General features: G+C 43.2%; 1 protein-coding gene across 3 annotated transcripts; it reads left to right on the top strand.

Annotated features, from left to right (window-relative positions):
* The first annotated feature begins 881 nt into the window (after window positions 1–881).
* Window positions 882–17,045, top strand: LOC117556487 (dual specificity testis-specific protein kinase 2-like). 3 transcript variants are annotated; one of them, XM_034231814.1, is made up of 12 exons: window positions 882–1,060; window positions 1,304–1,449; window positions 2,937–3,690; window positions 7,965–8,086; window positions 10,547–10,595; window positions 11,177–11,323; window positions 11,794–11,876; window positions 12,366–12,456; window positions 12,998–13,081; window positions 13,419–13,505; window positions 13,692–13,785; window positions 15,318–17,045. In XM_034231814.1, exons 3-12 carry the CDS (start codon window positions 3,484–3,486, stop codon window positions 16,439–16,441), a joined length of 2,088 nt encoding a protein of 695 aa, XP_034087705.1. In that variant the 5' UTR covers window positions 882–1,060; window positions 1,304–1,449; window positions 2,937–3,483; the 3' UTR covers window positions 16,442–17,045. The 3 variants fall into 3 exon arrangements, with proteins under 3 accessions (XP_034087705.1, XP_034087704.1, XP_034087703.1); XM_034231813.1 differs by lacking the exon at window positions 1,304–1,449; XM_034231812.1 differs by lacking the exon at window positions 1,304–1,449 and having other exon boundaries at window positions 882–1,242.
* The last annotated feature ends 241 nt before the right edge of the window (window positions 17,046–17,286 follow it).

Here is a 17,286-nt window from a genome sequence, read left to right as displayed (position 1 = left end):
CAGTCGATGGGAAAGGACGACACCTTCTGGTTTCAAGAGGTACAACTAACAGTCCGACTGAAGGAAAACACACACGGAGTTATGTTGCTATGGTGATGAATGCTTTCAAAGAGTAGAAGCCTTTACCAAACAACTTCTTATTGCTATGACTTCTTAATGTGGAGCCTTATTGATGGAGTTCTTTATTTAAAAAAGGAAAAAAGGAGTAAAACATATATATTTCCTTGTTAATGTGGAACTATCCAAATAATACAATTGGTGCAAAAACAATTGCATATGTTTCCTTGTCTTTACCTTCAAATCATATATAATTGTTTTGTAATTCTGAAATTAAAGTAGAAGAATAAAATATTATGAGTGGATGTTCAACATTGTTTACGGAAATCATTTGTTTTACCATCTAATCCACACAAAATGTTTCTCCTGGTTCACCGAAAGTACATGGATACTCAATGTTAATAAAACAAATCATTCTAAGTGTTATTGAAAATGCATGATCTCCTGAACTTTAGCCAAAGAAAATGCTCATTAGCCAAAAACAATCTTGATGGGGCAGAGTTACAGTTTATCATTCCTGGTGTATTTATTTGAGCATCCCTCTGTTAGATGGATCAATCATTTGAAACTTACTGGAGATCGCTCCAGTTATTTAAAAACTCCAACTTCTTCAAACTCAACAGAGTAATGTTGTAATGTTGTCGGCGTTGTTTATATAACAACACAATGTAATGCTCCTATATGTTTTTGTAATGTGTATAATATTTGATCGGAAGTCAAGTTTGTGCTTGGTAGATGATAACGTGTAGGCCTACTGCATGATGTTCATAATAGCTTTTATTGTGAAGTCGCAGGAAGTCCCCCTAATCTCGCTAGCTTGACCATGTCGGCGCTGTTTCATGATGGTTGTCGTCCCCCTCAAGTGGCTGTGAAGCAGGACTCCAGACCGGATTATAGCAGCAGACACCGCCGAGCTGCCGACTGGCATTTCTGCCCTTAATTCGCCTTCAACAAACGGTCGGACGACATCGACATTGTCTTCCAGCGGGACGTGTGCAGAGAGGTAAACCGTGGATCGGGTTCTGCAGCCCGGCTGTCATTGACAGCTCTCGTTATCAACAATAACGGTTAGCTAGGATTCCTCATTGGCCAGGCAGGAGCACTATGGTTTATTAAACCTCCCAAAAAATAGAATTTAGGCAGTTGTGAAGAAAAGAAAAATAGATAAAAACAGATTTAAATCAGGTATGTAATTCTAAAGTCTAACAGTTGTGTTGTTGTTGTTGTTGTTGTTGTTGTTATCCAGTGGAGGTTTATGCTCATCGCCCTGTTAGCGTTAGTGGGACTCTGCTAGCCTGATGGCTGCCGCTCTGAGAGGACCAGCCATGGGACCAGCCCCGAGTGTCTCTGTGACAGGGACGTGCACAGACATTTTGGGGGGCAAGAGCTCAAGTGAGAAAAAGGGCACTTCCCATAATCATTTATAAAAAAATGTTTTCAAACAAAAAGTTAAATATAGTTGCACATCTCTGACTTACTGACCAATTTATTTGAATACCCTCACACTCAGGTAATTGTTTAATACTCAACATAATTCTACAAAATAATCAGCTAACACAGAGACAATGGTCTTCTTTAGTATTCACTACGCACAAGAGCAGACAACAAACTAGTACAATTAATAGTTATTAAATGAGCAGCCAACAATCTAAATTATGAAGTTACTGTTTAAGGCAGTACCTTACAGGCAAAAATATAGTTTTTTCATGTACTTGTACATTTAGTTATTTTGGACTATTTTGTTTTCATGTTTTCTTTCACTCTAATGGAAAGAAAACGTCCAAAAAACACATATAAATGGTGTTCGTTTTACTACCCTGTCTGAATTCATCTATAGATATAAAGCTAATCTGCATTTAAACATAACATTTCCGGGGAAAATACTGACTTGGCGTAACTATCTGGGGAAGTTGTGAGGTGATTTGTTTTTTGTATCCTTTTCACCTGCAATGCCTTGGTAACTGCATGCAAATGTGCGCATTTTAATTGGGCCTATAGTTAATGCCTAATTTGCATATCAATGTGGCGATTGTGATGACGTTATTAGATACACATTTTACTGTATTCACCTGTAGTGTCTCCCCTTAAGTTCAGTACATTAGCCTGTATGCCCATCAGGGCCGTTCCTGGTCAACATGAGGCCCCACGCAAAGTTATATGATGAGGCCCTCTGTTTCGCGAGCGTCGGGGTGTGCTAGTGGAGCCTCGCAGCGGCGAAACCGTGCTGCGCCACACTAATTGCAGCGCATAGGTGCGCCGCATTTTACGGCTCAGTTGAGGCACCCTCCGCAAGATGAGGCACCCTCCGCAAGATGAGGCACCCTCCGCAAGATGAGGCCCCTTCCGCAAGGTGAGGCCCCACGCAGTCTGCATGATCGGCCTGTAGGGAGGGACGGCCCTGATGCCCATGATAAATTGCCTTAGCTAAACCTTGAGCTAACTTATCCATTAGCTAGTACCCTAGTTAACTATATTTGTTTTTGTCTTTTGGCTAATTAGCTGTAAACTCGAGGCACTGGCAGCTTAGTCATTTGTTCATCACCACTCACCTTCAGACAAGCCAAGAAAAGCCGGCAAAACGTGGGACAATAAGGTGGGAGGTGCTGCTAACCGTCTGTCTGAAGTGACTGCCGCTGACTGCCCCGCTGTGCAGGAGACGTGGAGGGAGGGTAGAGAGAGCATCGGAACTTCACTGTCTTCTCCCGACCTGATATTTTTATTTTGTATTCAATCAATATATTTTTGGAGAGGGAAACTGTGCGCAAACAGCAGTATGTATATGTATATGTATGTGTATATATATATATATATATATATATATATATATAGGTTGGCTACAGTTTATTGTGTCATCTTATATTCTCCCAATTCTTCCACAGGGACCTGTGCATTATTGTAGCTTGGCCCTACCAGCCCTCCCTCTCCTGGTACCGTGCCGCTTCCGTCATCTCTCCTCCATGTAACGGGATGCTGGAGGGACCCAGCCCCCCCACGCACACTGAGGCCACGTTCAAGGGCTGCAGGAGTTTCTAAAACCTCGGTGACGAGGAGTAATGAAGTGACTTCATCGGTGAGACTTTCTCTGTCACTCCTGGGCGGGCACAGTGAGCCACACAGAAGCCCTGGAGGGGGGGCTTTGAATCCTGATGACTGAACTCTTTACCTGACATGAGTTGAATGAGAATGGACTCTGTGGATCTCAAAAGAACAAATATAGATAATATGTGTTCTATATTTGTGTAATAAGGCGCAGTATTGTGTGAAATATATCTTATCAGTTATCACATCGCAGCCTTGATCATTGTGACATCATGATGGTGGGACCCCCCTTCCCCTCGTGTCTCAGGACTACTGCTATCTAAAAAAAACGTTGGTTCATCTGTGGGAACAGAGCACTTGTAGAGAGGGTGGTGGTCCTCCAGCATCATGGACTACCATGCTGAGTGCTGCTTCTGTGACCCCGAGGAGGGCTATGGCAGCCCGGATGAGCCCCCCCTCCACAGTATCCACGCTCAAAACCGCATCAGGCCGTCATCGTACCGAGCCCTGCGGAGCGCCGTGTCCAGTCTGGCCCGCATCGACGACTTCTTCTGTGAGAAGATCGGATCAGGCTTCTTCTCTGAGGTCTTTAAGGTATGTGTTGTAACACCCAGCTGTCAGGGGGGAAATCGTGAGAGCTCTTTAAATAGTTTGTCTGAACAACTAAAAGCCATGATATTGGCCTTAAAATGCCCAGGGCAGTTTTTTTGTAAAAAGGGAGCACAGCTATGATTGTTCCTCTGTGACAGCAGAAGAGTGGAGGTGCCCCTCCCCACCTCTGACCAACACAGTCCAAAAGGTGTCCATCTTTGTCATTTTGACAGTCTAGGTCCTACAATTTAGAAATAATCTTTTAAAACCTGTTTGATAATGCACATTTTATAGCACTTTAGTTACATTTTTTACATAAATAATATACAGTAAATGGTATGCATTCATTCATAAGGGCATGGAGAGAAAACTTTCATTTTCTTTTTTTGTGCTATAATTCACAATATAAAAGGAACGATTATTCTTACATTTTTAAGCAATGATGGTGTGTGAGGGTCTTTAGAACACCGTTTGTAGGCTCGGAACATTCACTAAATGTGAATGATGAGAGATCGCCCTCAGTAGTGTTTAAACCTTCAGATTTGAGTACATTGATTAAAAGAAAATCAGTCAGTGACAGCAAATATCTGCATCTGGACAGCCTGGAACATTTCATGGATTTTATGTTAGACTTGAAAGAGAAAATAAAACAACATGAATTTAAAACTGCTAAGCAAAACATTTATAAATAAAAAAATAATCCAATAATTATTTAAAAGGCCTATTATTATTATAAAAAATATATAATTGATTGATGGTGCTGCGAGTACTGTACTGTACTGACCTGTACAGTAGTATTTGGAATGTTGCTCAGGTGAGGGATTCTACTAAATGTTTTCCAGCTGTTCCTCTGCTCTTATCTAAAAATAAATCTTTACACACTCCCACCTAGGAACAGAGAAAGCAGCTACTGTATAGAGGACATTGCTGTTTAAGGGTTTAATTAGATTCTCTATACCTAATTTCCTACAAATAAATAAATCCCATTTACATCAATTTACACTCCTTTATTTTGGGTTTCCTACTGTTTTTGTTAGAAAGTTAAATAGGTCATAATTTCCTTTTTAATATCTGTTTTGCTCTTTGAAATCCCACTAAGTCAAACATGAAGCCTGAGAGATGTACAGTATCTGCTTCATGTGATCATCACTGTGCATCATGTTCCACCTCCAGCCATCTGTCTCAGCGATGAGTTTGATACAGAAGAGCTGCACAGAGAAAGCCTTTATTTAAAATGTTACATCTTTTTATCATCTTGACTACCTGACCTCTGTAATGTTATGATTAAAAGTCCTGATTTCAACACTTAAGTGAAGGTACCAAAGTATTAGCATCACAATATACTTAAAGTTCAACAAGTCAAAGTACTGATTCAGTACAATGACCCTTTTCAGAATAAAATAAGTGTAGAAGTATTATCAGATAAATGTACTTCAGTTTCAAAAGTGAAAGTACTCATGCAGAATGTATTTTTTCACAATATTATATTATTATGGTTATTGTGCTATCCTGTTTTTATACATATAAGAGCATTTTAGTATTGCAGTTGGTGAATTTGGATCAACTTAGATACGTAAAATACTTTGTAGATCAGCACTACAGTATACCATATCAGCGTGTGTGTTTTCATGTACTGAGTAACCAGTAACTGTGAGTGTTAAAATACATGTAGTGGAGTCAAAAGTACAACATTTGCCTCTGAAGGTAGTAGAGTAGTAGCATTTAATTGAAATGTGGTCTAAATCATAGGGTAGGAGCAGACTCAGGTCAGGATTCAGGCCAGGTGACTGTAGGACTGTGGGACGGGACACAAGGTTGTTTTCTGGTTATCCAAACATATGGACATATTTACAGAATTGAGTGGTGAATGAATGAATCTTCAAACCCAGAAATGAGTTAGCATTTATTACTTCTAGGTCCCTCTTCTCTAAGTCAATGGTTTTTCCATGTGATTTGGTTAAATGCCTGAAATAAGGTCTGTGGTAACACAAGCTGAAGAGATTTTCACATTTTGTTTTATGACATAAAAAACATAAGTAAATAACGCACTGCTGAATGTCTGAAGTGTCGGCTGCTCACGAGTGACTGAATGAAACAAATAACCACAACATGCAGAACATTAGCCGCCTTTAGCTTAGCGATGGTGACGTAAAGTCATGTGACTGTGATGTAGTTTGTTTATTGCCTATCGTTAGCTTTATACTTCTGTTGTTTGCGTTCAAACATAATCATAAGTCGGAATTCATTTTATATAAGATATAAAATGAGGATGTGCTGACCACAGATAATATTTTCAGCAATATTTTAAACTTTCAAAGCAGCCCTTGTGATGCTAACTTCCGAATGCCCAACAAAAATACGTTATTACTTCACCAGTATATTGCAGAAAAAAGTAATAATCCCACCGATAAAAAGACATGAGTTGATACCTTTATTGACGTACAGATAACACCCTCACGTTTAAATTACTACCAAGAAATATCAATGAATCTTCTGGCATCCTACACATTTTTCTGTCTAGATCTTTAATAAAGCCAATCATTTATTGTACAGCTGGAACCAATTTATACAAACGCTGAAAAACCTCAATTTGGGGGTTTGTGTCTGTGTAAGAGAGAGGAAGGTCACTTCACATTGCACTTATTGCTTTTTTAAACTTATGACCAGAACCAGCACTGACTGATGCAGCACGGATCAATGCTCATGTTGTACACTTCAGTTTAAAATGCTAACAGTTTATTGAGCCAGCTGCTGGGCCTCGCCCCAGGACAGCCCAGTGGATTTGTGCAGCAGATCAGGAGGAGTGATGGGACATCCAGAAAGCCTATTAGTGCTACGCTATTAATACACACACACACACACACACACACACACACACACACACACACACACACACACACACACACACACACACACACACACACACACACACACACACACACACACACACACACACACACAGAGATGCATGGGCTTGCAGGTCTAGACTCTGGCTGGACTTCGAGGCACATTACCAGTCACTGAGCCTTCCAGTGACACACATAGAGAGAGCACAGCGTTAGGCAGATTCTACTGGGAACCAATAATGTGTTAGTGTTTTTGTGATGCTTCTAATAATAATAATAATACATTTTTTATTTGATATCTTCATCAACTTTAGCACACAACACTTATTGTTGAGGTGTTTACAGCGGCCATTACTCCACTCATTGTGCAGTCAGCTTCACGAGTCAGAGCTCCAGCACGCTGTGAGAGGGAAACAGTCTTCTGGACTCCATCGTGTTTTTCACACCGATGCTTGTGTGGGGAGGGAAAAGTAGATGTAATAGGTGGGGATGGGCCGATGCATCTTCTAGACATTAGCATCAGCCCAGAGAGTGTTTTCAACTTCTGATCACTTCTCTTGGAGAAATGTTTCACAGTTTCGGGACTTTTTCTGAAGTGTTGCTGCTGATTCAGTCTGCCGCGTCAACGCAGCGCCACACTCTAAGCCGTTATATTTGACTGTTCAGGCACAATTCTGCAGTGTTCTTAATGTGCGCTGGCCGGGCACTTCAAATAAAAACATATATATATATAATACATCCTCGGCTCCGTTTGTGTTGACAGGAAATGCCAAGACTCTGTTCACCTTTATTTTGTTATGTTCTTCATGCCTTTTTAAATGCATAAACTAAAACTAACTTGGTCAGTGTGTTCATTATCAAAAATTGTAATGCTTGGACATTGTATGCTATTATTTATGTCTTTTATTCTCATAAAAAACGCAACCACTGACCGAACTTAAAATGTTCTTAATGAGTTGGTAATTAAACAGCAGGCTACAAAGACTTTGAATTTGTGCTTATCCAGAATTATTAAATATTTTAAATAAAAATGTGATGCGTTTCCCTTGCACATTAGAATAAATTACCACAATAAGGAAAAATAAAAAAAGTCAGCATCGGTAACAGTTTAGGCCGAATTGTTACACGAAACATCAGCTTATAAATTATAAAGAAAAATTTATCGGCAAATAGGAGAGAACTGCTAACCTACTTAAATAGCTTATTGTGTATATACACCGTGGACATTAATCCTCATATACACAACAAAAACTGTAGTTCTAATAAGTCTAGCTTATTTGAAAAACGAATGCATCCTTACTTACAGTGGTTTGGTTGATTTGAAGCAAATGGACTTGGCTGTTCTGAGTTTGCACCTGCATGTTTTACTGCACTTATTGTATGTCGTTAGGGATAACAGTGTCAGCTAAATGAAATATGGCTGTTTTCCAGGTGCAGCACCGGATCACAGGCCAGGTGATGGCGCTGAAGATGAACACGCTGGCTAGCAACAAAGCTAACATGCTACGAGAAGTGCAGCTCATGAACAGGCTCTGCCACCCAAACATACTCAGGTAGGTCACAAAGTGTTTATGCTGTAATTTAAGTAAATCAGTGAGTAAAGTCATTTTCCATTATAGCTGCCATGTTTCTACTCATTAATGTGTGTAGCTTGTCTTTTTACTCAAAACAGTGACCAGGTTCAGTCTCTTCATCACACAGTGTTACCATGAAGGGTGAATGAGTCCAGGTGCACTCTATGACGCACATTCACACGGATTATTAATAATAAATAAATAATACATTTAATTTATATAGCGCTTCTCATCTGCCAAGACAAATCTCGAAGCGCTTCACAACAAAGGACACTGATACAATTAGAGAGATTATAAAAATAATAATAATAAAAGTCGGAGATAGCGATAAAAATGGCAGTACTCCAGGTGTACCATGCTCAATTGGAAGGCCTGCCGAAAGAAGAGGGTCTTAAGGCCGGTTTTGAAGACCTCGTGGAAGGGGCAGATCTCAGCTGATCTGGGGGGAGTTCCAGAGGCGAGGCGCGAATGAGCAGAAGGCTCGGTCTCCCATTGTCCGGAGACGTGTGCGGGGGATGTAAAGAACAGGAGCGTGGCTGGAGCGTAGAGAGCGGGTAGATGTCTGGGTATGGATGAGGTCACAGAGGTATTTTGGGCTTTGTCCATTCAGGGCTTTGTACGTGAGGAGCAGAACCTTAAACTGGATCCTGTAGTGGACTGGGAGCCAGTGTAGTTGTGCAAGTATGGGGGTTATGTGTGTAGATTTTTTTGCACCGGTGAGAACTCTGGCTGTGCTGTTCTGGACAAGTTGCAGGCGGTTGATGGATTTGGCTGGGAGACCGGAGAGGAGTGCATTGCAGTAATCTAGTCTTAAGAAGACGAGTGCATGAACCAGTTTTTTGGTGTCATCAGTTGAGAGTGAGGGCTTCAGTTAGGAAATGTTTTTCAGGTGAAAGAAGGAGGTCTTGGTGATGTGTTTGATGTGGGCTTGGAAAGACAGAGTGGGGTCAAACCTTACACCGAGGTTGGTGACAACAGAGGAGAGAGGAATGAGCTGACCATCAAGGGAGGGGCTGATGTTGGCGGCCTTGGCAAGCTGGTCGGTGGTGCCTATCAGGATTGCCTCCGTCTTGCTGCTGTTGAGCTGGAGGTAGTTGGTGGTCATCCAGGAGCGGATGTCTTCCAGGCAGGTGTTTAGTGTTTGGATAGTATTGGTGCTATTGGGTTGTGTTTTGATATAGACCTGGGTGTCGTCAGCATAGCAGTGGAAGTTGATGTTGTCTGATGATATTATTGATCTGTTCACACAATTCATATTGAGACAAATCTACCTCCATGTATTTTTCCTGTTTAGGTGCAGTTAGTCACACTTTGTGAATTGTCTTTGGAATTCAGTGTTGCTTGTAATCACAGTTTGACTTTAAACAATGAACAAGAAGAATATAATAATAACTGTTATAATAAGTGGGCCGACCTACACTGTCATCACAGCACCACTCTGTCCCAAACCAGAGCGGAAAGACAATGCAGGTTACCAGGGCAACCAGCAGTATATTTGGACTAGGAACATCTATAGTAGAGCTCCTCAGCCCATGACAGCCATCAGAAGTAGCTGTGTGTGGGTAGCCCAACGATGAGTGATGGATGTATACACATCATTGGTGCTTGTTACGACCCTGGGTCGTTATGTGTATTGTGTGCAGATTTTCTTCCTCCTTCTGTGTTTGTGTGGCTGCGTGTGATTGAACAGGTGGTGTCCGGTTGCTGATTGGCTGCCCTCGACAGGCTGATTGGTCCACCTGAGGAGACGGGAGCATTTAAGCTGCAGCCGTGCAGTTTCTCGGTCTCTCTGACTCAACTTCTCCTACTCCCAACGCGGCGCATGTTTAGATATTTTGTCCTGTGGTGCTATGTTCGCACTTTGAGAACATTTTGTCCTTCTCCGCTGGCTGTGAGCTATTTTTACGTTACCTGTCTTTGTAGACGGATTTATTTTCTCAGGAGTGCAAACCCTTTTTCTTTTTCCCTTTTGGATTGTTCATTTTCTCCTGTTTAAGTTAGAGTAGGTAAGAAGCCTGTATATTTATTTTTCTCTGTTAGGTAAGATTTTGTGTTTAAGGTTAGTTCGTTTTGTGGTTTTGTTACTCCTGGTTTCTTTATTTGTGTATCAGACTTTCTGCATGTTTTCTTTTTGGTTGTGAAAGTATATTTTTGTGTAATTCAGATTTGGTAAATGAAATGTACCAAACGACATTCTCTGTCTCTGCCTTTGTCTTGAGAGTGGGAAAAGTGGGGAGAGAGCAAACTTTGTGCTGCGCCTAGGTTCCCCTAGGCTGGGCGTAACAGTGCTGAAGGAGATGATGCAGTGCTAAATGATCACACCCAGAGGCTCCAGGAGGCTACGTCCAAGCACTCATTTTTACTTTCCAGCTCTGTTTAACCCTGATACTAGAGTGTGGTCTACAGTCTTTTTAATCCTCTGCCTGCCTCTGTGCTCAGGTTTCTCGGGGTGTGTGTGCATGAAGGTCAGCTCCATGCTCTGACGGAGGTAAAAACATCACACTCTACTTTAATAATGTCACATTTCTTGAGCTTTTAAAAATGGTTACTGTATCCTTTTGAGTCTCTTTCTTTCATTCTTAGATTCACTCACACACAAACACACATGCAGCTGCTAGAATGGCTGATGCATGATGCTGTACCAAACTGCTGATGTGTACATGGTGTGCAGATGTTACCGTGGTTACTACATAGTACCCATCCTCTCCCTCTGTTTACTGTATCAACAATTAGCCTATGAAAGCTACCTGTGTAGCAGTATAATAAACCATCGATTCTATACTGTATTAGCTCTTCTCATGTAGCAGTATATAGATATATATATATATATAATATTATTGTAGAATGTATCACACAACGGCCGAATGTACCATGTTACAGTATAACTACTGAAGAATACTTCTTGTTACAATAGAATGTTTTATGTCACAGAATAATATTTCTCACCCAAAGAATAACCGTGGTTCATGAACATAAAGGTCAAGAGAATTGTTTCAAATCAGTGAGTTCCTAAGAGATGTCAGCAGTCACCCAGCAGGTGTCTGACCTGTGTCTGATGTGTCCCTGCAGTACATCAATGGAGGCAGCCTGGAGCAGCTGCTGGACAGCGACCTGCACCTGTCCTGGGCCGTCAGGATGGGGCTGTCCCTGGACATCGCCCGGGGGCTGCACTACCTGCACAGCAAGGGCATCTTCCACAGAGACCTCACCTCCAAGGTAACCAGGAGGAGAGGCAGAGTGTGGAGCGGTAGGGCTGGGGGGGGGGGCTGCCATGAGGCTGTACTGAAGCCACTAATAATAATAATTCCTTACATTTATTATAGCGCTTTTTCCAGATGCTCAAAGCGCTTTACAAATACACATTACACATATTTTTTATACATGCAATGGTCACTAACTGTTGCTAGGAGATGTTTAAGCACAACGTTAAACGCACCATGAGTTAAATCTTACAGTAGCTCGCTGATCTAGAGCGGTGAGGGGGCTCTGAGAAATATCTGAAGTATTGGCCAGTCAAATTAATGCGGTGGGGGGGGGGATGTCCAGGTTCTAGTGAGTGTACGACCCGTTCACAGTTCAGAACACATTATTTATCTCTTTATCTGGACAAATACAGCTATCGGCATGGCGAGAGCCGCGAGACAAGAGTTTAGTGACTGTTTTGTGCCTGTTTTGTTTGTGTGCAGAACTGTTTGGTGCGCTGTGACGGCGGTGTGTTCACGGCGGTGGTGGGAGACTTCGGCCTGGCAGAGAAGATCCCTGATTACAGGTCAGACAACACCTTTAGCAAAAAGCTCACTCTTTCTGATGCAAAACTTTACTCGTCTCTGACTTCATAACCGACCATTAATTAGTGAATTATTAAAAATGTATGCTATGTATTCAACATTTTTCTTTAGAAAAGCCTTTTAACTTCCTGAAAAGCCACCAGCCTAGACAGACTGAAGTAGGCTCTGATTTAAAGCAATAGTTCTTTGAATCTAGCTTAGCTTGTTAGGAAATGCCTAAATAATAGTCTGATTTTGGCGAGGGAAAAACGTTGTCATAATAAGGTCAAATATCTTATATAATATAACCCACTACAACAATAACGAATTGAAGAGGACCACAGTGTGGATACGTGACCTCTCAGCTCAGACATGTTACACTGGTATATCAAATAGTGCATCTAGATTAGAACATAGAAAGTGTTCTGAATGGGTCACAGCCCGACATGCAGCTGTTGAGCAGAGGTTGAGGAAACATGCTGTCTCTGCAGTGATGGAGGGGGGAAGCAGCCTCTGGCCATCGTGGGCTCCCCCTACTGGATGGCACCTGAAGTTCTGAGAGGAGAGCTGTACGATGAGAAGGTAAACCCAAAACACACACACGCACACCCCCCCGCTGGAGTACATTGCAGATTCAGAGCAATTTTAAGTCATAATACACACCCTTGGTCATATTAGTCCTTTAAAAACCTTTGGGGGCTTAAGTTAGCTAATTAAGATATTACTGACTACCACAAATGTGCTACTTGTATAATACGTTCAGAGTGTCCAGGATGTTAGGCCCTTTGTAAGTATCTGTAGATGGGGGCCGACACAGATTTTTAAAATGACTAAGGTCCGGCGGGGTTGCAATAAGATAGTGGGATACGTATACTGTATGTTTCAGAAATGTTTAATGCCTTGACATTTATCTCAACAATAGTTGGGCCTTAACTGGGCATAACTAAAACAAAACTAGGCTGAAAGTAAAAACAATTCAACTTCTCTCATCAACTTTTCAGAGTATTAGCACTACCGGAAGCTCTAAGCACCAAACTGTTCATATTGGTATCAATCCTCCACTCTCCCAGCACTGTGTGAAATGTAGTTTGAGCCCTGACCTACCTTACTGTGCTGTGCTCAGGTGGATGTGTTTGCGTACGGCATCATCCTGTGTGAGATCATCGCCCGCATCGAAGCTGATCCAGACTTCTTACCCAGGACAGAGGTACCTGTCATGTATCTTCGTCACACACACAAACATGGTGCTCCTTTTATGTGGTATAGATAATCATTCTGATGTAAATACTATTGAAACTGTGTTTATCCAGATAAAGGATACTTCAGTGTGCAGTGAGAGGAGCTGTATAGGCAGTTTTCCTGTATTTCCAATGCCAGTTTAATGCTACTGCATTAAAGCAACAGCAACAACATAAATGCTAGGATGATACTGTCATACATAACCCGTGTTTGGTGGTGCATACTCCATACAGTTTTCAGTGAGTTCATTTCATATTGGCAACAAGTTGTTGAGGAATCAGTGTATGACACTGTCTGTGTTTTAGGACTTTGGTCTGGACGTGGATGCATTTGAGAACCTGGTTGGGGATTGTCCAGCTGCGTTCTTCAGCCTTGCTGTCACCTGCTGTAATGTAAGTACACACACACACACACACACACACACACACACACACACACCACACACACACACACACACACACACACACACACACACACACACACACACACACACACACACACACACACACACACTGCAAGGTAATGGAGGCTGTGTGTGTGTGTGTAATCTAAGTGTGTCTTTGTGTGGTTGTTTTCAGATGAGTGCACAGCAGCGTCCCTCGTTCTCTCACATTGTGTTCACACTGGAGGGCATGGAGAGGGAGGAGGAGAAGGAGAATCCCCTTGCACTCGGTAAACCCCCCAAACTGTTTTTTCTTTTAAATGTCTCCTTTCAATGTGTGTTACGTATTTTTACACAACTGTTCGTATGGTTAAAACAGCTTTCTAATGCCTCTTACACAACAAACTGACACCAAAGAACACGTCCCGACGGAACGTCGCCTCACGTCTCTGCGTCTTGGCCATGTGTCGCACTGGAACACACCGCAAAGACTTCAGCCGACGGCCAAGCAGCACGTACGCACTGCGCATGCGTGAATGGCAATAACTCTCCTTACCAGCAGGCGGCGGTAGTGTGTATTCGTCATTCAAAAGAGGCAACAACCGGAAGACAGACTGCGTGATAACCGAGAGAAGAAGAACAGACTGCGTGATATAAACAAACAACAAATAGCGTGTTCCATTTTCACTCTACGGCTTTCCAGAACCTGTCGAGAGCTGGAGTTACATGAAATCTCAGATTTGCCTTCTTAATAGTTTGTTTGGGTCCTTCACTTCCGTTTCGCTTCTCATGCACTGATTCGCTAGCTGAACAGCCAATCAGAGTGATTTCTTTGGCCGACGGCCTCCTGATTCCACATGTCGAATCGGCGGCAGAAGGTGTCGGCACGGCCGAAAAGACACAACGGTGCAGTACACACCAATCTGAGCGACACGACGCTCATCGACGGCCCGACATCTATCGACGGCGATAATCAGCTCGGTGTGTAAGGGGCTTAAGAGTGATCTGATTTGGCTAACTGGATTGTAATTTATTCTTATTTTATCCTTTATTTATTATTATTATTATTATCCTTCTTTTATTTTATTTAGTCGTGCGTTGGTATTTAGTGTTCTCTTAAATCACAAATCTACAGTATGTGTTACCTGGGAAGAAAGTATTGTTTACATTGTTTGTAAATTGTCTATATGTTTGGTTTGTGAAACACTTTGTTTAAGAAAAGTGCTATATAAATGAAGTTTGATTTGATATTTGTTACAAAGACTCTCAAAATCAGATTATCAAGCAGGAGCCCTAGTGATACAGTATGAGCTCAAATTGTGAAGTGGAGCTTGTTTTACAAACATTGTTCTGTTCTGTAAACTGTAGGATGTTTAGATCTGCAATGTTTACATATCGTGAAGTAGTACCCTGCCTGCATGGAGATCATCACGCAGTCATTGGTGTGCTCTGAACTCGGTATAGAGAGGCTTTAACTCACAAGAGTTAGCTTATAAAGGCTGAATATCATCAGACGTTTGTTGAATCCTGGGAGTTCTCCCCTAAATCTGCTTTCTGTTATCGGTCAAAATAACTCCTAGAACCGAGAATCGTAAACATTTACCAAGACAGCTTCTCTGGACCTCATTAACAGCAAATTAAAAGCATTCTGTGTATGAATACAAGTGGTATGAGAATATAAAAGCAAACAGCATGACAGCATTCTTGATATTTTGGTTCATTTCAGTTTTGCACTTTTCTGTTGTTGTAGTTGTTTTAAAAGTAGTACCACCTGTTCTTAATTTCTCGCTCTGTCACCCCCCCCCCCCCCCCCCCCCCTCAGAGTCACTGTCAGCAGACGCCAGCCCTTACCGGCGCCACAGCTCCCCTTCTCACCCAGGCAACCGCAGCCAGCGACGGCAGGGCTTGGCAAGGAGCCAGTCGGACGTGTTACCCCCGGCGACTCAGAGCTCTCCTCTCCTCGGGACCCCTGCACGGGTCAACCCCTTCTCCCTCAGGCAGGACCTGAATGGGGGGCGCTGTAAACTCTTGGATACTCCCAGCAAGTCGGTTATCTCGCTGACCTTCACCCTACCTGCCCTGCGGGACCCCTGCTCCTCCCCCCACCTCCTCAGAGCGCTGCCCCGGAGATGCCGGTCCCTGCCCTGCACTCCTGAGCTAAGCCGGACTGTAGCCTCACCGAGACATACTGGGTGGAAGGAGGAGGAAGAGGAACAGGACGTCAGGGTGGAGGGTGACAGGAGGGAGACCGGTGTGAGGTTACAGGTGGAGCAGACAGAGATAGGTGAGAGGAGAGAGCTGCTTCAGGAGGATGTAGGTCTGTCTGTGGAGCTGGAGATGATGTCTCTGGAGCGGCTGGAGGAGGAGGAAGAAGAGGAAGAAGAGGAGGAAGAGGAGGAAGAGGAGGAGAGGCGATGTCTGACCGAACCCATGGACTGTACCAAGTCTCCTGAGTCCGCAGACTCCACACAGACCAACGGCTGGCCGCGTCCCATCTCCTACGGCCAACCCCCCCTGCCTGCTCTGCTGCAACTGGACAACAACAACGGCTCCGCCCTCGTGATAGGTCAGCAGGTGCAGTGGGGGAGAGGGGGGCGGGCTAACAGTTACAGCACAGCGCCCAATCAGTCCTCGGACCCCGGCGGCCCCTCTGAGCCGGATGAGGTCATTTCCTGTCCAGGATGCTGTCTGGTGGGTCTGACTTTTCCCTCAGTGTGCCTCCGTGGAACAGCCGCGGTGCCCATCCCCCGCCGAAGGACTTCGTTACCACGGCAGCAACCCTACCGGAACCTCAATGGTACCATAACCGGGGTCAGTGTGTCCTCGTCGACAACAGCCGCCACGGCAACCAAAGCTCTGCTGTGTCGCAGCACCAATGGACTGACAGGGGGGGGGGCACCAGTCCCATGTGAGCCCAGCCGCTCCCTGCCCGAGGCCCAGACATAACTCTCAGTGCATTGACAGTACATGTTAGCGACACACACTAGATGCTGCTACGCTCACACTGAGCCTCTGACCTGTTGTTAGTGCTGTGCTAACAACAGGGCCTGCTGAGAGGGGGGGGCTCATTTGACCTGCACTATGGTTTATTGAAACTTGCTCTTATTTTGGTAGTTGTGGTTATCATCTGTATTCAGAGTGATCACAGAGATCTGTGAACATGTGACATTAAGAAAGAATAGTCCTACTTATTTGAAGGACAGTTAAATTACTAATGGACGCTGGCTTCGTTTCATTGTACTATAGTGATGTCACCCTGTTCACACTTCTCCACAATTACTTTAATAAGTATAGATATATGGCCAAAACTACAACATCATGTTAACCCTTACCCCTTTTGGTAAATCATTGTCCGTCCATTTATGGAGGAAGTTTAAAAAGGAGACATGTCATGGCCATTTCCACTGATCATAATTCCATTGTTGAGGTCTACTAGAATAGATTTATATTGTGCAATTTTCCAAACTCACATTGGTTTCTCACAGCATCTCTGTAAACTACGTGTATTCACTGAATTTCACTCTCTGCCTTTAACGGCTCGTTGTAGCTCCAATAGCTCCAGCCCCCACCCTCCCTGTGAGCACAGTGTGCTCTCATTGGTCGGGACGTTGTGAATCGCGCTGAGCTCCGTGGAGGTGTGGTTTCCTTGTTTAGCGAAAGCGAAACACAGCCAAACTCACCCTGAGCACACACAAAGTCACAGCCGAAGTAAAAACAATAAGTGTGGCTTGATATTGAGTAAGAAAAAGGTTGATAAACGCTGTGAGAATGGGTCTGCAGAGAGAATTTCG

The sequence above is a fragment of the Gymnodraco acuticeps genome, unplaced genomic scaffold, assembly GCF_902827175.1.
Source record: "Gymnodraco acuticeps unplaced genomic scaffold, fGymAcu1.1, whole genome shotgun sequence".
Lineage (NCBI taxonomy): Eukaryota > Metazoa > Chordata > Actinopteri > Perciformes > Bathydraconidae > Gymnodraco > Gymnodraco acuticeps.
Note: the sequence above shows the minus strand (reverse complement) of the source record. Positions and strands in the feature narration are given on the sequence as shown.